Here is a 24355-nt window from a genome sequence, read left to right as displayed (position 1 = left end):
GTTAAATAAACTTTTTTATTCTCCTTTCAACTACTGGGTTAGTAATTGGGGTGTCTGCTAGACCCCACCCATTACTAATACCAGGGTTCGATGCCAGCTGGAGCTGGCATCAACCCCACAATTATTACCCCGTTTGACACTGCACCAGAGCAAAGAGAAAAGCTGGATCCTTGGCGCATTTATTGGATGTGTCACTTCTGGGATGGCTGTGGGCTGCTATTGTTAGGCTGGAAAGGGCCAAATAACCATGGCCTTTCCCACTCTAATAATATCAGCCCCAAGTTGTTTGCTGTACCATGGCTGGTTTTATTAACATGGAGTGGTCCCCATGTCATTTTTGAAAAATAAAAAAAATCTAAAAATTTACAAAATAAGCATGGTATCACCTCTATTTTTAATAACTATGAAAGGTATGGCAGAGAGCTGAGGCTTGCAGCCCACAGCTCCTGCTGTTCCTGTGTTGGATATTAAAATTGGGGGGACCACATGTAATTTTTTTAAAATTAAAAAATATAAATGCTGTAAAACAGCCGGCCAAGCTATCTCTATATCTACTGAGCTATTCACCCCTGCTCTGTTACAAAATACAGTACCAGGGATTGTCTGTCTGCTGTCTTTCATAGCATGTCCTCCCTCTATCTGAAACTGAATCTCTCCAAAACTGAGTTTCTTGTGTTTCCTCCCTCTACTAACCAACCTACACCCGACATCTCAATTACCTTCGATGGCTTAATCATTACTCCCAAGTTGCATGCTCGCTGTCTTGGGGTCATATTTGACTCAGAACTCTCCTTCATTCCCCATATACAATCACTCACTCACACATGTCACCTGCATCTTAAAAACATCTCCAGAATTCGACCATTTCTCACTTTCGAAAACTGCAAAAACCCTTACTGTCGCTCTTATTCATTCCCGTCTGGATTACTGCAACTCTTTATTGATTGGTCTCCCTCGGACCAAACTGTCCCCGCTCCAATCCATCTTGAATGCAGCAGCCAGGGTCATATTCCTGTCCAGCCGCTTCACCGATGCCTCTACCTTGTGCCAGTCACTACACTGGCTACCTATCAGCTACAGAATACAATACAAACTCATATCCCTCACCCACAAAGCTCTCCACAGCTCTGCACCACCATATATCTCATCCCTCATCTCTGTCTATCATCCCATCCGCCCCCTTCATTCTGCAAATTATCTTAGACTAACATCCTCCGTAATACGAACCTCCCACCTCCGTCTCCAAGACTTTTCTCATGCCGGGCCAGTTTTCTGGAATGCACTACCCCAAAGAATGCGACTAATATCCAGCCCCCAAGTTTTTAAGCGTACATTAAAAACACATCTCTTCAGACAAGCTTATCGTAATAACTTCCTAACCTATCTCTCCCCCGTCCCACCTTCTAAATGCTACTCGTAACCTTCTCTCTCCTATTTCTATCCTCACATCCTACATACAACCAATAGCACGTAAGGGCACCCAAAACGTTACTGTCTAAAGACCAGATCATTCATCTTTATATGTAACCAATAAACTAGCATAATGATGGCTGGCCAGATCTACAAGTGTGCTTATCCCCCTTCTTCCCCATAGATTGTAAGCTTTCGAGCAGGGCCCTCATTCCTACTGTAGCTACTGAATTATGTACTATTTTATCCTGTTTTTGTCTATACAACCCCCCACCTGATTGTAAAGTGCTGCGGAATATGTTGGCGCTATATAAATAAACTTTATTATTATTATTATTATTATTCTATCTGTTCTTATTTTCTGGCTATTTTATATCTTCTTTCTTATTTTCTATCTTTATATCTCTTTATTTTATGTCCGTTCTATCTATCCATCTATCTATCCATCTATCTCTCTATCTATCTATCCCTCTATATATCTATCTATCTATCCCTCTATCTATCTATCTATCTATCTATCTATCTATCCCTCTATCTATCTATCTATCTATCTATCCCTCTATCTATCTATCTATCTATCTATCTATCTATCTATCTATCTATCTATCTATCCCTCTATCTATCTATCTATCTATCTATCTATCTATCTATCTATCTATCCATCTATCCCTCTATCCCTCTATCTATCTATCTATCTATCTATCTATCTATCTATCTATCTATCTATCTATCTATCTATCCCTCTATCTATCTATCTATCTATCTATCCCTCTATCTATCTATCTATCTATCTATCTATCTATCTATCTATCTATCTATCTATCTATCCCTCTATCTATCTATCTATCTATCTATCTATCTATCCCTCTATCTATCTATCTATCTATCTATCCCTCTATCCCTCTATCTATCTATCTATCTATCTATCCCTCTATCTATCTATCTATCTATCCCTCTATCTATCCCTCTATCTATCTATCTATCTATCTATCTATCTATCATCTATTCTCTATCTAATTTGTTCTATCATCTATCTATCTTTCTACATCTATCTATAATTTTTCAGGCTTTGCCCATGTTTTACACATTAAAAAACCATTCATTTCAGTATCATGCATTTACCGGTACCAGTCACATGGATGTCACATGTATGACACACGGATGACCATACCGGTATGTGTGGCTTGAACCTGTTTAAATATAGAGTTCTGAAAATGGCCTAGCATTGTATAGATGATCAAGTGATTGCAGGTTGAAGTCCCATAAAGAATATTATAAGAAAAAAATTACAAACTATAAAATAAATCTTAAAAGTTTAAATTACCTTCTAGTCCATTTCTGTATTGCAAATATCAGAATCTAAAACAAAAAAATGACATATTTAATGCAGCAGATATGTGTCCGAACTAATAAAAGTTTAAAAGAATTTTCCATATGGTAAAAAAAAAAATTTGAAGAAAAAAAAAATCAAAAAGTGATATAACGAAAATGAGAGCAATAAAAACTACAGCTCACCTTACAAAAAACACACAAAAATGGCTGCGAATACGGGGACGGACGCCAAATGTTTTTGTTTGGAAGTTTTTGCTTTTTTTTTAAGGAGTTTAACAAATAAAAACAATATCAATTGTGGCAGCATAATCATAATACCCCAAACAACAAAGTTACTAGTCAAGGTCATAAAAACAAGAACCCCCCCTTGAAAAAAAAAAAAAAGAGGTAACTTATGTAATACAAAATAATGAGGGCTCCTGTAAGACAAAAAAAAGGGGTGCGGCAGGGGTTAATGAGAGCAGGCTAGCACTGGAGAGAGTGGGCACATAGACGTGCTATTCCTGCCCATGTCAGGACTGCAGAGCCCCGTGTGCCGGGTAACCATCACCTTGGCATTCTCTACCTGGCGTGTAATGAATAGGTATCATCATAGATGTGGGCGTTGTAGTCCTCGAGCCGCCCAAGGGCCTATACAAATAGCCGGCAATCAGCTGGCTGCAAACTACAACTCCCAGCATGCATAGCGCAGCGGAGGCGCTTCCCAGTAATAGAGCCCGTGTAGCTCCTCCTCGGGTGCCGCTATCTGACACTTCTAGTCTATGGGCTCTTTCTAAAGTAGTGCTGGCTGCAGGCAGTGGTGTGACGCCGGGATGGGGCACGGCCGGGCATCGGGCTCCTCCAGGGCACTGGAGTTCTTCCAGCATCAGGGCGCACTGCAGCTGCTCGTCTTCAACTTTCTCCTCATCCTGACGATCCTGACCATCTGGCTCTTTAAGAACCGTCGCTTCAGGTTCCTGCATGAGACAGGCGGGGCCATGGTGTATGGTGAGTGGCACATGCAGATGGCAGCCCTGCCCATGGCCAGTGATGGTCCTCTGTGGATGGCACGCTGCAGGGTGCAGCACTCAGGAGGTTAATGTCAGTGCAGTTTGGGGCATCAGCAGGGCAGGCAGGAAGAAGCCCCCCTCCTCCTGTCAGGAGGTCTCCAGATGTGCAGCTATCAGCTGGCACATGGAGGGGCTAGTAGAATAAGACTGGGGCTATGAGTGGCCTATACTGGGAGACACAAGTCCTGGACCAGTCACTGCAGACAACTGATGGCTGTTTATTAAAGGCAACCTTTAAAGGGTACCCTTAACTTCTACCCCTTGATGTCTGATTAGATGCCCCCGGAGAGAGAAGCCAGCGGGGCATGGACTTACTATGAGCCGTGCACCATGCACTCCACTTCCTGAGGATCGCTTATATGAAGGGGCCGTGCCCAGACGAGCGCTCTGCATAGGTCATGTATGAAATGTGTATTAAAATGTGAGGTTTCAGGCATGTCCCCTGTGACCTCACTCGGGCATGTGACAGCCTTCATACTGATGACCTTCTCCTTGACCTCAGTCCGGCAGGTGACAGCCTTCATACTGATGACCCTCCCCTGTCACCTCACTCCGGCATGTGACATCATTCATACTGATGACCCCCTCATGTGCCCTCACTTGTGGGTAGGTGACAGCCTTCATACCGATGACCTCCCCTGTCACCTCACTCCGGCCTTATGACACCATTCATACTGATGACCCTCTCCTGTGCCCTCACTTGGACATAACAGCGTTTGTACCAATGACCTTCTCCTGTGACCTCACTCAGGCAGGAGACAGCCTTCATACTGATGAACCCCCAGTGACCTCACTCAGGCAGGAGACAGCCTTCATACTGATGACCGTCCCCTGTCACCTCAGTTGGGCAGGTGACTGTGTTCGTACTGATGTAATAGAATATGTCTGGCTCACTGTGTATACAGTAGGTGCTCAGAAAAAATAAAAGTCAATATAATAAGCTTAGCTCTGGCACACTATAGTGATCAATAAGATGAGAAAAAGACTCCTTGGAATGCTGAAAATGCTTTATTAGTGCAAAAAGATGATGAATCGTCCGACGTTTCGACCTTATTTTTAGGTCTTAATCATGGACATGATTATCTATATGAGTAACAGGATGGTGTGTATTCAATTGTATAGCGTCATCGCCAATATGGTACAAATGGAAGACTTGAAATCCTCAGTACTTTATGCACTTAAAGTTTCTAATGTAGATGATGCGAGCCTATTCCAAAACTGGAATGGTGAATAATGATGGGTAGAATCTGAATTGCTGCTGGAAAGGCCCCAATTAGTATAGTGAGGGTTAATGTAATGCCCTCACTGAAGGGTTTTCAGTTGCCTCAGATTCATGAAAAGGCAAGTGTGCCTGTATTGATATATGGTAGCCGCGTATTAGACTATATTATAAGGGTATAAACCAAACAGTATGTTTGTTTCGCTGAAGAATTTTCAGTAGTTTCAGGATCACAACCTCTTTCTGTAGCCTAAGGGACTGACCATTGAGGCACTGTGGATATGAAAGGGAAAATCGTCCCAGTAGGGCTCTATGGGGAACCCTGGTATACACTGGTGGAGGCAAAGGGCAAACAGAGCGCTGTATTAGGACTCTCAGTGGTGGTGCAGGGTATCGGGTATAGGCCCCAGGGAGGAGGTGCATAAAGTACTGAGGATTTCAAGTCTTCCATTTGTACCATATTGGCGATGACGCTATACAATTGAATATAAATTTGTGACAAATTTATCAAACTATGTGAACCTTTTTATTTTTAAAGTTGTTTGTTCAGTTATTCTTCTGATTTTTCTGGTTTTTCAGGATGTTTTCACCTGATTCAGCAATTGTGACTTTTTTTTTTATAAAGTCAGAACATTTGGCACAAATATCCTCCAGTCCCCCCACCCCCGGACTGATTCTATGTATCTCAGCTATTGTTTCACATTTTGTGCTACATGGGACTTTTTATGCTAAAATGTCAAAAAATTGGTCAAAGAAAACAAGAGCGCTACTCAAAAGAGCAATTTTTATCATTGACAATTTACACTGTGTGCAGAATAATTAGACAAGTTGTATTTTACAGGATTTTGTTTATTATTGATCAACAACTATGTTCTTAACCCAAAAGACTCAAATATCAAAGCTTGATATTTTTGGAAGTTGGAGTGGGCTTTTTTTTAGATTTAGCTATCTTAGGAGGATACCTGCACCTGTTTGTGCAGGTAACTGTTACTAATTAATAAAAACCAAATATATTCCCATCTGACTTGTTTATTTTCACCAGGTAAACCAATATAACTGCACAAAATTTAGAAATAAACATTTCTGACATGCAAAACCAAAACCCCCAAAAATTAGTGACCAATAATATAGCCACCTTTCTTTATGATGACACTCAACAGCCTACCATCTATAGATTCTGTCAGTTGCTTGATCTGTTTAAGATCAACATTGTGTGCAGCAGCCACCACAGCCTCCCAGACACTGTTCCGAGAGGTGTACTGTTTTCCCTCCCTGTAGATCTCACATTTTATGAGGGACCACAGGTTCTCTATGGGGTTCAGATCAGGTGTTCAAGGGGGTCATGTAATTATTTATTCATTTTTTTGGCCTTTACTGGCCAGCCACGGTGTGGAGTAGTTGGATGCATGTGATGGAGCATTGTCCTGCATGAAAATCATGTTTTTCTTGAACGATACCGACTTCTTCCTGTACCACTGCTTGAAGAAGTTGTCTTCCAGAAACTGGCAGTAGGTCTGGGAGTTGAGCTTCACTCCATCCTCAACCCGAAAAGGTCCCACAAGTTCATCTTTGATGATACCAGCCCATACCAGTACCCCACCTCCACCTTGCTGGCGTCTGAGTCAGAGTGGAGCTCTCTGCCCTTTGCTCATCCAGCCTCTGGCCCATCTATCGGGCCCATCAAGGGTCACTCTCATTTCATCAGTCCATAAAACCTTTGAAAAATCAGTCTTAAGATATTTCTTGGCCCAGTCTTGACGTTTTATCTTATGTTTCTTGTTCAAAGATGGTCGTTTTTCAGCCTTCCTTACCTTGGCCATGTCCCTGAGTATGGCACACCTTGTGCTTTTTGATACTCCAGTAATGTTGCAGCTCTGAAATATGGACAAACTGGTGGCCAATGGCATCTTGGCAGCTTCACGCTTGATTTTCCTCAATTCATGGGCATTTATTTTGCGCCTTTTTGGCCCAACACGCTTCTTGCGACCCTGTTGGCTATTTGCCATGAAGCGCTTGATTGTTCGGTGATCACGCTTCAAACGTTTGGCAATTTCAAGACTCCTGCATCCCTCTGCAAGACATCTCACAATTTTGGACTTTTCAGAGCCCGTCTAATCTCTCTTCTGACCCATTTTGCCAAAGGAAAGGAAGTTGCCTAATAATTAAGCACACCTTATATAGGGTATTGATGTCATTACACCACACCCCTCCTCATTACAGAGATTCACATCACCTGATTTACTTAATTGGTAGTTGGCTCTCAAGCCTATACAGCTTGGAGTTGGACAACATGTATAAAAAGTTTCATGTGATCAAAATACTCATTTGCCTAATAATTCTGCACACAGTGTATGAAGCTCCTATACCATTTTAAAGAACTTTGGTGCAAAAGAAAAAAAAACAAAAATCACAAGACAAAAAAGTAGAGTGACTTAAAAAACCACAAATTCTGAATCGGGGGCCGGGGTGTTTAGTTTGGTTGATTCTTGAGGTTGAATCTGACCAGAAATTACATCGGCATGGAGTTTGTACTCCCAGGTACTCTGGTTCCTCAACTCTCCAAAATATACTGATAAGTTAAAGCACCACTGCAGCGGTGAAAACAAAATTGCTAGGATGGTGCCTTAACCTAAGTTCACTGAGAATGCTCTTATGCTCACACTTCAGCGGTGTCACTTTTTATCTGCGCCACTCTGGTCCCGCGGCGCCATCTTGTGATTGCAACATCTGACTGTCCGGAAGTCAGAGGTAACAATCAGAAGTGCTAGATGCAAGTCTATGAGAGCCAGAATGAGGCTCTCATAGACTTCCCGATAAAGAGAGCAATAATAAATAAAACGTAACTTTTAATAACTATGTATAAAATACACATATAAAGTGCCAGTGTCCTTAAAAATAATCACCTATGTCACGTCCCTCTATTGCAACACAACAGAAATTAGGGATGTTGTGATATATGTATTAGAAGATATCGTGGGGACGATTTCCAATCCACTCTAAGCTTACCCCACTGATCACACATCCACTGTATGCAAGATCAGCAAAATTCAGCATTTATCCTAACAATTTATCCCCTGGGGAATTATTGATTTATTAAACAGTGGTTGCAATAAATGTCACCCCTTAGTTAAATATTAAATAAATATTCAGACTAATAATCACAGTGGTGATGGATATAGATGAAATCACAATGCTGACATGATTGATAAATATTACAAACTCTTACACATTCAGAAGATTCAGAAGTGGCAGAGTCAAAGGACGAATGACGGTTCAATAATCCCTCCATCTTTACATTGCGGTAGATGCTCACCCTGCAGTGGCTAGCTATCTGAACTTCAGACCCAAAAAGTCTCCCACCCTTACAACTGACCCTATAGCAACTGTGGTCCTATTAATCTGTATGTGCCCCCAACACGTTTCCTCCGCTAGGATTCATAAGGGGAATTGCTTCAAGGACTCAAAGAAGTCTGTAGGGTATGTGGACCCATGCTGACACCCAGGTTACTCCGTCCTTTCATGTAGGTGACCATCCATATAGTACAATGGATGTGTGATCAGTGGGGTAAGCTTAGAGTGGATTGGAAATCTTCCCCACGATATCTTCTGTCACATACAGTGCCTACAAGTAGTATTCAACCCCCTGCAGATTTAGCAGGTTTACACATTCGGAATTAACTTGGCATTGTGACATTTGGACTGTAGATCAGCCTGGAAGTGTGAAATGCACTGCAGCAAAAAAGAATGTTATTTCTTTATTTGTTTTTTTTTTTTAAATGGTGAAAAGTTTATTCAGAGGGTCATTTATTATTCAACCCCTCAAACCACCAGAATTCTGTTTTGTTCCCCTAAAGTATTAAGAAGTATTTCAGGCACAAAGAATAATGAGCTTCACATGTTTGGATTAATTATCTCTTTTTCCAGCCTTTTCTGACTAATTAAGACCCTCCCCAAACTTGTGAACAGCACTCATACTTGGTTAACATAGGAAAGACAAAGGAGCATTCCAAGGCCATCAGAGACAAGATCGTGGAGGGTCACAAGGCTGGCAAGGGGTACAAAACCCTTTCCAAGGAGTTGGGCCTACCTGTCTCCACTGTTGGGAGCATCATCCGGAAGTGGAAGGCTTATGGAACTACTGTTAGCCTTCCACGGCCTGGACAGCCTTTGAAAGTTTCCACCCATGCCGAGGCCAGGCTTGTCAGAAGAGTCAAGGCTAACCCAAGGACAACAAGGAAGGAGCTCCGGGAAGATCTCATGGCAGTGGGGACATTGGTTTCAGTCAATACCATAAGTAACGTACTCCACCGCAATGGTCTCCGTTCCAGACGAGCCCGTAAGGTACCTTTACTTTCAAAGAGTCATGTCAAGGCTCGTCTACAGTTTGCTCATGATCACTTGGAGGACTCTGAGACAGACTGGTTCAAGGTTCTCTGGTCTGATGAGACCAAGATCGAGATCTTTGGTGCCAACCACACACGTGACGTTTGGAGACTGGATGGCACTGCATACGACCCCAAGAATACCATCCCTACAGTCAAGCATGGTGGTGGCAGCATCATGCTGTGGGGCTGTTTCTCAGCCAAGGGGCCTTGTCATCTGGTCCGCATCCATGGGCAGATGGATAGCACGGCCTACCTAGAGATTTTGGCCAAGAACCTCCGCTCTTACATCAAGGATCTTAAGATGGGTCGTCATTTCATCTTCCAACAAGACAACGACCCAAAGCACACAGCCAAGAAAACAAGGCCTGGTTCAAGAGGGAAAAAATCAAGGTGTTGCAGTGGCCTAGTCAGTCTCCTGACCCTAACCCAATTGAAAACTTGTGGAAGGAGCTCAAGATTAAAGTCCACATGAGACACCCATAGAACCTAGATAACTTGGAGAAGATCTGCATGGAGGAGTGGGCCAAGATAACTCCAGAGACCTGTGCCGGCCTGATCAGGTCTTATAAAAGACGATTATTAGCTGTAATTGCAAACAAGGGTTATTCCACAAAATATTAAACCTAGGGGTTGAATAATAATTGACCCACACTTTTATGTTTAAAATTTATTAAAATTTAACTGAGCAACATAACTTGTTGGTTTGTAAGATTTATGCATCTGTTAATAAATCCTGCTCTTGTTTGAAGTTTGTAGGCTCTAACTTATTTGCATCTTATCAAACCTGCTAAATCTGCAGGGGGTTGAATACTACTTGTAGGCATTGTATATCACAACATCCCCAATTTATGTTGCGTTGCAATAGAGGAATATGACATAGGTGATTATTTTTTATGGACACTTGCACTTTATCACTTTGTATTTTTTAAGGACACTTGCACTTTATCACTGTATTTTTTAAGGTCACTTGCACTTTATCACTGTATTTTTTAAGGACACTTGCACTTTATCACTGTATTTTTTAAGGACACTTGTACTTTATCACTTTGTATTTTTTAAGGACACTTGCATTTTATCACTGTATCTTTTAAGGACACTTGCACTTTATCACTGTATTTTTTAAGGTCACTGGCACTTTATCACTGTATTTTTTAAGGACACTTGTACTTTATCACTTTGTATTTTTTAAGGACACTTGCATTTTATCACTGTATCTTTTAAGGACACTTGCACTTTATCACTGTATTTTTTTAAGGACACTTGCACTTTATCACTGTATCTTTTAAGGACACTTGCACTTTATCACTGTATCTTTTAAGGACACTTGCACTTTATCGCTGTATTTTTTAAGGACACTTGCACTTGCCCGACTGACTTGAGAATATCTGGGTATAATTCTTAAATGACACGTTGTCACCATTGTTTGTGTAGATTTCAATGTCAGATGACAAAAACCTTGCAAATTTGAGCTCCTTAGAATATACAATTAATGCGTTATTACTGGGGTCTTCCATCAGTCGCAGGAGGGATGGAGCTGGGCCTACTGTGCGCTGGTCCATTTACACATGGATGGGGGTGGTGCTGTGTTTTGTCAAAATTCCTTGGCAGTGCTGGAGAAAGCCAGGTATAGAGACCTGTATGGCCATGTGTAGGGGCTCATACAGACAGAGGATTCCCTCCCGAGGCTCTATGCTCGAGGCTTTAGGGTTATCTTCCTTATATTACGGCATTGTTTGGTGCAGTGGAGTGCCATATACAAATTCATCTTCTCTAACTAATCCTAGTTTCCTAAACTGCTCTACTAAACCTTCATCACTAGACACAATCCATTCACTTGTCTCTTGTTCTCATTGTCACTTTGGCCAGTGTCAGGAAGCTGCACACAAGCTTTTCCAAATATTTCATGTCTTAGCCTTCTTTCTAAGGGTGGCATTGTATATGTATTTCCCCTATCATGTAATTAGTGTGCTGCCCTACTTCTATTTCCTGACTGAGCTGTGTGGTAGGAACCTTGTGCGCTCACTGATAACACTTCCTAATTTGTGACCGTTGTGGCTGCCGCAGTGATATGAATGGCTGCTAGCACCATTGATATTGTGAAAGCTGCAGTATTTGTGAATTGTCACGTGGCCACCTCCCTTCTCTACGATACATAGTAGTCTTCTTGAAGTAAGGGCCTCAGGCATTGCGAAAATATCATTTCTACCAAAAGATGGGAGATGGCACCTCAGAGACTGCAGATCAGCTCCTCGTCATAGTACGTGGCTGAGGCCACTAAGCAGTGTGAGGCCGCTGTGCTATGTGGGCTCTGTACTAGAGCTGGTGCCTTCTGTTCTCTCCTAGGAATAGGTCACCAGTATCCTAGTAGTGATGACTCTACAAGTGTGTATTTCAGTACAAGTGATGATACATGGATAAACAGCATGGGCCTATTGAAGGCTTTTGGCACAGGGTTATGAAGAAATACCTGCCTCAGCCCCGTGGTGTTGTATGAGATTAAAGAGAATCTGTCAGCAGGTTTTTGCTACTCCATCTGAGAGCAGCATAATGTAGAGAAAGAGACTGTGATTCTAGCGATTTAGGTTTAGTATGCGGCAGAGCTCACAAAGCTAACCACACCAGGCTCTCTATGTACAACGTCTATAGACAGCTGCTTATAACAGGAAGGGTCGTGGTCGGACTAGGACTCACATGCTGATATACTTGATATGATATAGTGCGAACAATGATAAGTTCCTGGTGCTAAAATAATCACTACAAGTAAACAACAGCAGAACCGGAGGGGAGGTGCTGAAGGGGAAAGAACCCATATGTCCCGGAGAAGGAGAAAAAAGAGGATTTTTTCACTCCAAGGTGATCCCTAAAAGACTATGGGCATTGCCCAGGCCAAAGAGTGGGGCTGCAACAGGGTAACCATAAGCTCACATGAAGTGAAGCCTTCCATGTGCAGAAGACGTCATCCGTCCCCCGACGAAGCATACCTGACGCGAAACACGTGTTGGGACGCTGGTCCCCACGTGTTTTATCCCGGTGTATACGTGATCTGGCCTGGTGAGTAGTGCTGCCCTTATTCTGCTGCACATGGAAGGCTTCACTCCATGTCAGCTTCTGGTTACCCTGTTGCAGCCCCACTCTTTGGCCTGGGCAATGCCCATAGTTTTTTAGGGATCACCTTGGAGTGAAAAAATCCTCTTTTTTCTCCTTCTCTGGGACATGTGGGGTTCTTTCCCCTTCAGCACCTCCCCTTCGGTTCTACTATTTATAATTGTTTTCACCTTTGTACCCTACAGCACTTTATTTATAATAAATATTTAATATATTTCTAAACTCTGCTTGTGTTGGTAGTCTTTCTATACAGCAAATTTAAAGACTCTATCTGCTGCTTTATTTCTGTTTTATGAGTTGTTGCTTCTAGTTATGAGATTTAACTATGGCCCTTGGTTATTTCAAAGTAAACAACAGCGCAGAGCTTGATAAGAGACACATCTCTGAATTCTGTGTTTTAACCCCTACCTCATGTTGTCCTTTGATTACATAGCAAAAGCTTGCTGACAGATTCCCTATAATGAGTTATATACAATTAAAGGTCTGTTTACAGCTACTTGACTGTCAGTGGTTTAATAGCCCATTTATACTGTATACAAGACTGCTTCATATGTGCACTGAAGTCTGTAAAAGCTTGTGCTGCGCGAGCCCTGTTTACTCAGGGTGATGTGCTGTCGAGAGCACTGATCTCTTTGTGCAAACCATGAGATCTTTTACCTAAATGAACAAGTATTTTCGTCATCACCAGCCTGTTTAGATTGCACGATTATCGTAAATTGAGCGTACCTAGGAATGCTCGCTCCCAATAATCATGTAGTGTAAATGGATTTTAAGGACGGTTTCACATGGCCGACATTGATGCGAGTACAAAACGTGATGTCTGGATTTGCCGTAAGTCTCTTGTTCTGAACTCAGACTCATAGGCACAGGAGGCCCATGGACATGTCTAGAAAAGACAGTCAGTGTTGGAGCTGTGCATGAAAAAAGGTTTTTTTTTCATGGATGTTACAGATCAAATATCATCAGGTCTTCAGATGATCATCTCTTTTAGCCCAGTGACGGCATTTATTCTCTGTCAGTTAAGTGAACCTGTCAGCTGCAGTATATACCCAGAACCACGAGCAGTTCTGGGTGCATATTGCTAATCCCTACATCACAGTCCCTGTATATAATGGCATATGACTCGCCCACCCCAGGGCTTTGGGATAGCCGGTGTCGGGCCGGACTAGTCCGGGGGTAGTCAGTGGTGGCGGGGCCCGACTCCGTGACCCTGGCGGGGTCAACTAATATGGCAGTGATGGTGGTGGTGATATATAATAAAGTTTGTGGAATATTCGTGACGCCATCTGTGGAATGCGGCTATGTAGCCGCCGCTGCTGGATGGGACCTCCGGGGCTGATGGACTAGCAGCTGGGATGGTTCTGCTCCCCACAGGTCGAGCGGTACCCCGGGGCAACCGTTGGTGCTTATTAACCCCTTCACCCCCGGCCACTAAAACACCCTAATGACCGGGCCATTTTTTGCAATTCTGACCAGTGTCACTTTGACAGGTTATAACTCTGGAACGCTTCAACGGATCCTGGCGATTCTGAGATTGTTTTTTCGTGACATATTGTACTTCATGTCAGTTGTAAATTTAGGCCGATATTTTTTGCGTTTATTTGTGAAAATTTAGGAAATTTGGCGAAAATTTTGAAAATTTCGCAATTTTCAAACTTTGAAAATTTATGGCCATAAATCTGAGAGATATGTCACACAAAATAGTTACTAAATAACATTTCCCACTTGTGTACTTTATATCAGCGCAATTTTCGAAACAAATTTTTTTTCCGTTAGTAAGTTAGAAGGGGTCAAAGGTCATCAGCAAATTCTCATTTTTCCAACAAAATTTACAAAATAATTTTTTTTAGGGACCACATTACATTTGAGGTGACTTTGAGAGGCCTAGGTGACAGAAAATACCCAAAAGTGACCCCATTCTAAAAACTACACCCCTCACACTGCTCAAAACCACATCCAATAAGTTTATTAACCCTTTAGGTGCTTCACAGGAACCAAAGCAATGTGGAAGGAAAAAATGAAAATTTTACTTTTTAACACAAAAATTTTACTTTAGCCATAAAATTTTCATTTTTACAAGGGAGAAAAAAGAAAGTGCACCCTACAATTTATTGTGCATGTTCTCCTGAGTACGCTGATACCCCATATGTGGTAAAAATCAATTGTTTGGGCGCACGGCAGAGCTCGGAAGGGAAGGAGCGCCATTTGAATTTTTGAACGCAAAATTAGCTGCACTCATTAGCGGACGCCATGTCGGGTTTGAAGACCCCCTGAGGTGCCTAACCAATGGAGCTCCCCCACAAGTGACCCCATTTTGGAAACTAGAGCCCTCAAATAATTTTTCTAGATGTTTGGTGAGCACTTTGAACCCCTGGGGGCTTCACAGAAGTTTATAGCGTTGAGCCGTGAAAAGAAAAAAAAATTTTTTTACCACAAAACGGTTGCTTCAACTAGGTAGCTTTTTTTTCACAAGGGTAACAGGAAAAAATGCACCATAAAATGTATTGTGCATTTTCTCCTGAGTACGCAGATACCTCATATGTGGTGGAAATCAAATGTTTGGACACACAGCAGTGCTCGGAAGGCAAGGAGCGCCATTTGAATTTTTGAGTGCAAAATTAGCTGCACCTGTTAGCGGACGCCATGTTGGGTTTGAAGACCCCCTGAGGTGCCTAAACAATGGAGCTCCCCCACAAGTGACCCCATTTTGGAAACTAGAGCCCTCAAATAATTGTTCTAGATGTTTGGTGAGCACTTTGAACACCTGGGGGCTTCACAGAAGTTTATAGCGTTGAGCCGTGAAAAGAAAAAAAAATTTTTTTACAACAAAACGGTTGCTTCAACTAGGTAGCTTTTTTTTTCACAAGGGTAACAGGAAAAAATGCACCATAAAATGTATTGTGCATTTTCTCCTGAATACGCAGATACCTCATATGTGGTGGAAATCAAATGTTTGGACACACAGCAGTGCTCGGAAGGCAAGGAGCGCCATTTGAATTTTTGAGTGCAAAATTAGCTGCACCTGTTAGCGGACGCCATGTCGGGTTTGAAGACCCCCTGAGGTGCCTAAACAATGGATCTCCCCCACAAGTGACCCCATTTTGGAAACTAGAGCCCTCAAATAATTGTTCTAGATGTTTGGTGAGCACTTTGAACACCTGGGGGCTTCACAGAAGTTTATAGCGTTGAGCCGTGAAAAGAAAAAAAAAAATTTTTACCACAAAACGGTTGCTTCAACTAGGTAGCTTTTTTTTCACAAGGCTATCAGGAAAAAATGCACCATAAAATGTATTGTGCATTTTCTCCTGAGTACGCAGATACCTCATATGTGGTGGAAAGTAATTGTTTGGGCGCATGGTGGGGTTCAGAAGAGAAGGAGCGCCATTTGACAGCAAAATTGGTTGGAATCATTAGCGGACGCCATGTCACGTTTGGAGACCCCCTATGGTGCCTAAACAGTGGAGCTCCCCCACAAGTGACACCATTTTGGAAACTAGAGCCCTCAAATAATTTTTCTAGATGTTTGGTGAGCACTTTGAACACCTGGGGGCTTCACAGAAGTTTATAGCGTTGAGCCGTGAAAAGAAAATTTTTTTTTTTTTTACCACAAAACGGTTGCTTCAACTAGGTAGCTTTTTTTTTCACAAGGGTAACAGGAAAAAATGCACCATAAAACGTATTGTGCAATTTCTCCTGAGTACGCAGATACCTCATATGTGGTGGAAATAAATTGTTTGGGCGCATGGCGGGGCTCAGAAGAGAAGGAGCGCCATTTGACTTTTCAAACGCACAGACGCAGTGCACTGATCGGCCGCTGCAGGACGCACGGTCGGATGCGATAAAAAAAAGCGTCGGGGATACGTAAAAAAAAAAGTCACGCCAAAAATTGACCATGGATGCAGATACGTTATGTGCATCCCTGATCAGCGCTTGGCGGGATGCACGGACGGATGCAATACAAAAAGCGTCGTGAATACGGAAAAAAGTCACGCCAAAAATTGACCATGGATGCCGATCCGTTATGTGCATCCCTGATCAGCGCTTGGCGGGACGCACGGACGGATGCAATACAAAAAGCGTCGGGGATACGGAAAAAAGTCACGCCAAAAATTGACCATGGATGCCGATCCGTTATCTGCATCCCTGATCAGCGCTTGGCGGGACGCACGGACGGATGCGATACAAAAAGCGTCGGGGATACGGAAAAAAAAGTCACGCCAAAAATTGAGCAGGGATGCCGATCCGTTATCTGCATCCCTGATCAGCGCTTGGCGGGACGCACGGATGGATGCGATACAAAAAGCGTCGGGGATACGGAAAAAAAAGTCACGCCAAAAATTGAGCAGGGATGCCGATCCGTTATCTGCATCCCTGATCAGCGCTTGGCGGGACGCACGGATGGATGCGATACAAAAAGCGTCGGGGATACGGAAAAAAAAGTCACGCCAAAAATTGAGCAGGGATGCCGATCCGTTATCTGCATCCCTGATCAGCGCTTGGCGGGACGCACGGACAGATGCGATACAAAAAGCGTCGGGGATACGGAAAAAAAAGTCACGCCAAAAATTGAGCAGGGATGCCGATCCGTTATCTGCATCCCTGATCAGCGCTTGGCGGGACGGATGAGGTGTAAAAATGGACAGGGGATACGGAAAAAAAAAAAAAAGTTATACTCACAGTACCCAGAGGACTAGCAGGAGGATCACTGACCAGAAGAGCTGCAGAGGAACAGATGGCAGAGAGATGGACAGCTTTACAGGAGCAGCAGGCAGATCAGCAGAATGCCCAGGAAGGACACAGCGATGGACGCAGATGTGATCAGGCCGGTGAAGACAGGTAAGAGGACGTCGGGGGAGAGCAGAGGGGGAGAGGGGGGGTTGAGAGCAGAGGGGGGGTTGAGAGCAGAGGGGGGGTTGAGAGCAGAGGGGGTTGAGAGCAGAGGGGGTTGAGAGCAGATGGGGAGGGGGGAGACCGGAGAGGGAGCTGCAGAAGCAGAATAAAGATAATGGGGGAGGCAGTCAGATCGCGGGGGGAGCAGATCGGGATGTCGGGGGGGGGCTTGGGGGGAGCAGATCGCGGGGGGGGCACGGCAGGGGCTATCACGGCAGCGCGCAGGGGCACCACGGGAGCGCGCACGGGCTGCAAAGTGAGCACAGTACTCACGTGCAGCAGCGGTGACCTCAGCGACGACGGCGGCGGCGGCAGCAGCAGCGGTGGCGTGGTACCACAAGTACCAGCCACTGCACGCTGCAGCCATGTTGGGGGAGGGCTCGCAGGCCAGCACAGGCCTGGGGAGGGCGGCCACCGGCAGATCAGACCGCCCCACTGCACACTGATTGGAGCGATTGCGCGTCATAGCACGATCGCTCCAATCAGTGCTGCAGGGGCTGGGGGCGGCATGTTTGAGGTCCACCTATGATATGCTGCAGCAGCTGCGGCATCTCATAGCTGGATCTCACAGGATCGCACTAATTCGGGCATTATTTTTGCCGAAATTAGTGCGATCGATGTGGTTGGCGGTTCAGATTTGAACAGCCAATCACATCGATCGTCGATAGGGGGTGGCGATGCCGCCCCCCCTGGGGTCAAGCAAAGGTCCCCTGCTGTAAGAAACAGCAGGGGACATCATTTGAAAGCCGTTGCTATGGCCACGGCAATCAAATGAAGTTTAGGCCGTAAAATTACGTCCCTGGTCGTTAAGTCACGTTAAAATAGGACGTAATTTTACGGCCCGCGGTCGTGAAGGGGTTAAAGTCTATGGTAGTGTTGTGAATGGTGCAGTGCAGGCGGAATAATGGAGGCAACACCAGGGGGTGCAGTTTCAAGGTTTTACTCACTGGTTCATGGATATCGCGAACTGGTCGCTCAATGTTGTGCTGGAATCCCCTGTCAGGGACCTCCACCAATCCCGGGTAATTTGGGGAGTAAATGCCGGTGCACCCTTTTGTTGTGTCTCTTCCATCGGCTGTCTTCAAAGCCTGACTCTTCTGGATAAACCTGTCTTGGCCGCCACTATAGGTTCTGGACAAGAAGGCTTGCCTGGATGGAACTTTGCTCTCTTCCCAGGGGTTCTACAGTGGGATGTGGCCCTGAGCGCTTGCAACCACCCTGGGCCTCGGTGTTCACTTTTGGAAAATGACTTCTCTTCCTCCAGTTTCTAGGGACCGTTCCCTGTATGCAGCCTGACCCCTCCACCCGATGACTTAGTGGAACAGGCCACAAGCTTGAAAGCCTTTCAGTGGTCCTGGAATCCTTTCTGTAGTTCACTGCTGTGGTGTCACCTGGGCCTAGCTGGGCCCCAGGTTCTCCACCAGGAAGCTTTACTTTCTGTTGCTGTTCTGAGGTATCAACCTCTCTCTCTCTCCCAACTCCTCTCTTCAACTCCAACTTCAGACCATCTCTGTCTCTCTCCCTTCACTAACCAAACTTGACCTTCCTGAATCTGCTCTTTCTTGCTGTTGGCTCCTCCCACTTTCCCAGTTGCCAGGCCCCACCCTATGGGAGAAGGGATGGGTCTTACGGCCCCCCCAGCATGCAGCATGGGGGGTAGCTGCCACTATCCCTGTCCAAAAATATGCCTAACAATGGGTGTAGTGTGAATTTGCCTGTGAACCGGCATTTACTCCTTTCCTTACCCAGAATGGGACATCACACCTCTGGCTGAGGTGCAATGTCTCTGTGGCGATGGAAGCCTCAGGGGCGCCACACATACATAAAGAGATCTTTAGAAAAAGTATTTGTAAAGATATTTTATGATATGCTAATGAGCATCGGGACTAGTCGCAAGGGTGTTACTTCCTGCACTCATCCGCCCTCTTAGCATGGCAGCATACCTGCAGGGGCATACTAACATTCTATTCAATGCAGCATCACCAGTGGGGATGCACGTACCTGTGTTCGCTGTGACCGCGCTTCTGAATGCCGGGCACTTCAGTCATGCCCAGTATGAAATCGGGTATACACGTCCCAGCTTCAGAGAGGTGTACTACACATTCCTGGAAGTGCCGGGACTTCAGATCAGTGGACAGAGGTACGTCCATCACTGCTGGTCATTCTGCATTGAATAGCATGTTAGCATGTCCCTGTGGAGAGGAGACCCTCTAAAACCTTCTAGTTATTACGGTGGATATTGGTTACTGACAGATAGTTTTATAGGATTACTAGCTATAGTACCCGGCTTTGCCCGGGATAGTAACTAAGTCTCTCTCTTTCTTTCTGTCTCTCTCTTTGTGTGTCTCTGTCTCTGTGTGTCTCTGTCTCTCTGCCTTTGTGTCTCTGTTTCTGTATGTCTCTGTATCTGTATCAGTCTGTGTGTGTGTGTGTGTGTCTCTGTGTGTATGTCTCTATATCAGCATCTGTCTGTCTCTTTCTCTTTGTGTCTCTATCTCTGTATCAGTCTGTGTGTGTCTCTGTGTGTGCGTCTCTGTATCACTCTGTGTGTGTGTCTCTGTGTGACTCTGTCTCTGTATCAGTCTGTGTGTGCCTCTTTGTGTGCGTCTCAGTGTGTCTCTGTCTCTGTATCAGTCTCTCTGTGTGTCTCTGTCTCTGTCTGTGTGTGTGTGTGTCTCTGTGTGTATGTCTCTAAATCAGCGTCTGTCTGTCTCTTTCTCTTTGTGTCTCTATCTCTGTATCAGTCTGTGTGTGTCTCTGTGTGTGCGTCTCTGTATCACTCTGTGTGTGTCTCTCTGTGTGACTGTCTCTGTATCAGTCTGTGTGTGTCTCTGTGTGTCTCTGTATCTGTCTGTGTGTGCCTCATTGTGTGCGTCTCTGTGTGTCTCTGTCTCTGTATCAGTCTCTCCGTGTGTCTCTGTCTCTGTGTCTCTGTGTGTTACTGATATCATATTACCTCACACATTATACTAAGAATGTCCTTCGTTGCCTATAACAACCAATAAGAGTTCAGTGCCTTTGACTTTAATGTAAGCAGTTTTTTTTGTTGAATAACTGTAAAGCGTGGGGTTAAATTTTGCCCTCAAAACATAGTCTATGACTTCCCTGAGTCACATAGGGTGTCTGCAAAAATTCGTGATTGTAAATGTGAGGGTGCAGATTCGTTCAGCGGACATACACATATACACACATACACTCAGCTTTATATATTAGATGGAGCACAATAAAGTTTTCTTTTTTGGCTGGAAGGTGCCATAGAGAAGACATTTTAATATGTGTGGCTCTTTGTTGTGTTGTGACTTTAGGCGTATTCATGAACAGATCCTCTTCCTGTCTGATATTTTGTGACAACTGTCAGCAATGACTAATGGCCTTGTTAATTATTGAAGCCCAGGCAGCAGCCTATGGGAATGTCCTATACATTATCTCATACGTTATTTTATTTTGAAAAAATCTTGATCTCCTCACCGCTCAGCTTTCCTGCCACTTTCAGGAAATGCAGAGTTCATTACTTGTCCTGATGGTTGTAGTTTTTGTGGTTTTGTCTTGGTTCATTGCTTGTGCTGTCTGCTGTGGTTTCTTTTACATTGCAAGCTAAATATCTGGATGTTACTTCTCCCCCACTCCAGTTTGGACACACTGATTGTTATTCCAGCGCTCACCACCAGAACCTTTCGGCTATGTTCACACGTTGCGTTTTTGCTTGTTTTTTTTTAATACGTTTTTTGCAAATTAAAAGCTGTTTTTTACAGTTGCAGCAAAAGCTATGAGATTCCAGAAATCTCCTGCACACACACTTGCTTTTTTTTCCTGACTGCAATGGAAAACAGCGGCGTTTTTTGAAAGAACAACATGTCAATTCTTCCGTGTTTTTGCAGCTTTTTTTCACCATTGAAATCAATGAGAGTGCAAAAACACAGGTGCATTTCTATATTCATCAATAAAGAAGGAACACTGGGCACTATTCTTTAAAGCTTAGACGGGTAGATCAGTTCAAAAATGCCTCCGGCAATAACAAGTCAGTGATTCACCACTCTGTTACACCTTTGCAGGTGTGTAGCGTGAGCCCGAGCTTAGATCTACTAGCCGGGGTGCACTCCAAAAATGCAAAGCCGTGGTAATACAAAGGAATGAAGAAAACGGAGGCACTCACCGGTCTTGTAGAATTTTCAGACGTAACATTTATTTAGACATAGAGGGAGGGTGCTGGTAGAGCGTGCACACAGACTACGGCCGTTTCGCACCGATTACCGATGCTTCTACGGGTCTACCGTACACATCATCACCACGCACGCAGGCACTTCCGGATGCATCATCACCGCACACCCCTGCACTACCGCACGCATCATCACCGCACACACACCGACACCACAGGGGGCTTTACACGCTACGATATCGTTAATGTTTTATCGTCGGGGGTCACATCGTTAGTGACGCACATCCGGCGTCATTAACGGTATCGCAGTGTGTGATACTTACCAGCGACCTTAAACGTCCTCCAAAGTGGTGAAAATCATTCACCATGGAGAGGTCGTCCTAAAACTAAAAATTGTTAATGGTTGTTTAAAGATGTTGTTCCTCGTTCCTGCGGCAGCACACATCGCTGTGTGTGACACCGCAGGAACGAGGAACCTCACCTTACTTGCGTCCCGCCCGCAATGAGGAAGGAAGGAGGTGGGCGGAATGTTCGTCCCGCTCATCTCCGCCCCTCCGCATTGATTGGCCGGCCGCTTAGTGACGTTGCGGTGACGTCGCCATGACGCCGTACGCACCTCCCCCTTGAGGGAGGGATTGTTCGGCAGTCACAGCGACACCGCTGACCAGGTAAGTGCGTGTGACGCTGCCGTAGTGATAATGTTCGCTGCGGCAGCGATCACACGATATCGCATGCACGACGGGGGCGGGTGCTTTTGCGTACGATATCGCTAGCAATTGCTAGAAATATCGTAACGTGTAAAGCCCACTTACCTCAGTGACGTCACCGCTGACAGCACGATTCACTTCAGTTGCTGCGTGGAGCTGATAGAGAGCGGCGGTGTTCTACTGCCGCTCCTGTCAGCTTCATGTAGCACAGCTCAAAGCGTCGCGGGACCTCTGTGGATGACGTCGGACCTAGAGGGCTATTTGGGGATTTTAATAAAATGGTGAAAGAGGGTGTTTTTTTCTCTTTTATTCCAAATAAAGTATTTTTTTGGGTGTATGTGTTTATTTACTTTCACTTACAGGGTAATCATTGGGGGTGTCTCATAGACGCCTGCCATGATTAACCCCTTATTACCCCGATTGCCATCGCACCAGGGCAATTCGGGATGAGCCGGGTAGAGTCCTGGGACTGTCACATCTAATGGATGCGGCAATTCCGGGCGGCTGCTGGCTGATATAGTTAGGCTGAAGGGCAACTGAAAGGGGATGAGTCCCAGGAATTTGGTCCTGTGATCGTCGGTTCGAACTAGTTCCGGCAGGGCAGGGGGGGGACTTTTCTTCTACCATGGACCCGGGGTCTCAGGACTTCTCTGGATACCGTCTTCTCCTCGGTTTGGATTCACCTGCCTTATGTATGTCATTTCCTCAGTTTGATACTCACTCCACAGTGACCAGGGAGCTCTCACAGCACAGCTCGCGGTGAGTCTCTCAGCCGGCACCGTACCTCTTCCCACACTGTGATTCTCAGACTCCACAAAGGCAGCGTCTTTCTCTGCATACACACAAATGACCTGACGTCTCCTATTCCCGCCATAATTTATTCTCCTCTTTTTCTCTTTCCCGAACTTTTTATATGGGTTAGTCCAACCAACTCTCAGGTCATAGGGAAGGCGATGGCTGAGTCATTCAGTCCATAATACACAGGAAACAGGGGGAGCACTGCCTCTTAAAGGCAAAGTTTTTTCAATCGTTCATAGTGGCATTACCCCTACATATTTACTTGTTCTCACTGTCTGGACACGGAACTGCTGCAGCCAATAACTACCCACAGCGGTCATGTCTTGGACTGGTGCGCGGCCCATCAGGTGGGTAGTAGCAATTGGGATTAGTAAGATGTTTATTTTGTATTATTTACCACTTTTGTTCATTTTTTAAAAAAATATATATTTACACACTAAAATCAATCATGTTCAAGAACCCCCTTTAAAAAGTGCTAGAAAGTATAGAATTAGAAGAACCATCCTAAGCTGTCATGGATTTGTCACAGTAGCGCAGATGCAGGAAGTGTGAAAACCAACGCAGTTTTCTTACCATTCTCTCTTTTTTTCTTCAAATCATTGGTACACAACCCTTTTAACCACTGGCAGGAAGGATGGAATTTTCTGTAGGAAGATCCCCAGGTTGCAGTCCCTGAATACTCGTAGATTGGTCACTAATCTGAAGCAGATCCAAGGGTCAGCGCCAGAACAGTCAGAATGCGGAGCATGAAACGGGAACATAATCAGCAACAATGCTGAACATCCAGGCAAAGAATCTAGGGGACAGGACATGAGAAAAATCCTGAAATGTGGCCAAGGTGTCGATGAGCATCAATCAGGAGTCAATATCAGGATAAATATAATAATAGATTGAAATCTGTAAAATATAAAATGATTATAGAGATCTCCAAGACTACCCAAATTAAATAAAACCTGACCTCCATGGCAGAAGGGTCACAATTTACTATATTTGTAAATTATAAATGTCTTTACATTTCATGTCTAATAGTTAAGACCTAAAAGGTTATTGAAGTCCCTCAAGGATTCGTAAATGGCCTGAAAGACTTGTGCTGCTCTTGGCTTATTGATTGTTGTGCATATTCCATGTGCCGGGATGTGCAGCAAAGGCCTGATAATATAGAGGTGTAAGACCGTGTCCTTATGCCGGCGTCACACGGTACGATATATCGGGCGATATGTCGGCGGGTTTACGTCGTAAGTGATGCACATCCGGCATTGTTTGATATATCGTAGCGTGTGACAGCTACAAGCGACGGTGAATGA

At 44.4% G+C, this 24355-nt stretch overlaps 1 protein-coding gene and 1 long non-coding RNA gene across 2 annotated transcripts in view; one reads left to right on the top strand and one right to left on the bottom strand.

Moving 5' to 3' along the window:
- The window catches only part of LOC142296788 (uncharacterized), a 49504-nt gene extending 46735 nt beyond the window's left edge, over positions 1–2769 (bottom strand). The window contains exon 1 of the long non-coding RNA XR_012751697.1: positions 2735–2769. This is a non-coding gene — a long non-coding RNA (uncharacterized LOC142296788). The remainder of the gene's footprint in view (positions 1–2734) is intronic.
- Positions 2770–3446: 677 nt separating this feature from the next.
- Positions 3447–24355, top strand: part of SLC9A9 (solute carrier family 9 member A9) — a 1094760-nt gene continuing 1073851 nt past the window's right edge. Inside the window, exon 1 of the mRNA XM_075340787.1 lies at positions 3447–3729. Coding sequence (XP_075196902.1) covers positions 3555–3729 — 175 coding nt within the window. The 5' untranslated portion in view covers positions 3447–3554. The remainder of the gene's footprint in view (positions 3730–24355) is intronic.

This window comes from Anomaloglossus baeobatrachus, chromosome 3 (genome assembly GCF_048569485.1).
Source record: "Anomaloglossus baeobatrachus isolate aAnoBae1 chromosome 3, aAnoBae1.hap1, whole genome shotgun sequence".
NCBI classification, from domain to species: domain Eukaryota; kingdom Metazoa; phylum Chordata; class Amphibia; order Anura; family Aromobatidae; genus Anomaloglossus; species Anomaloglossus baeobatrachus.
Note: the sequence above shows the minus strand (reverse complement) of the source record. Positions and strands in the feature narration are given on the sequence as shown.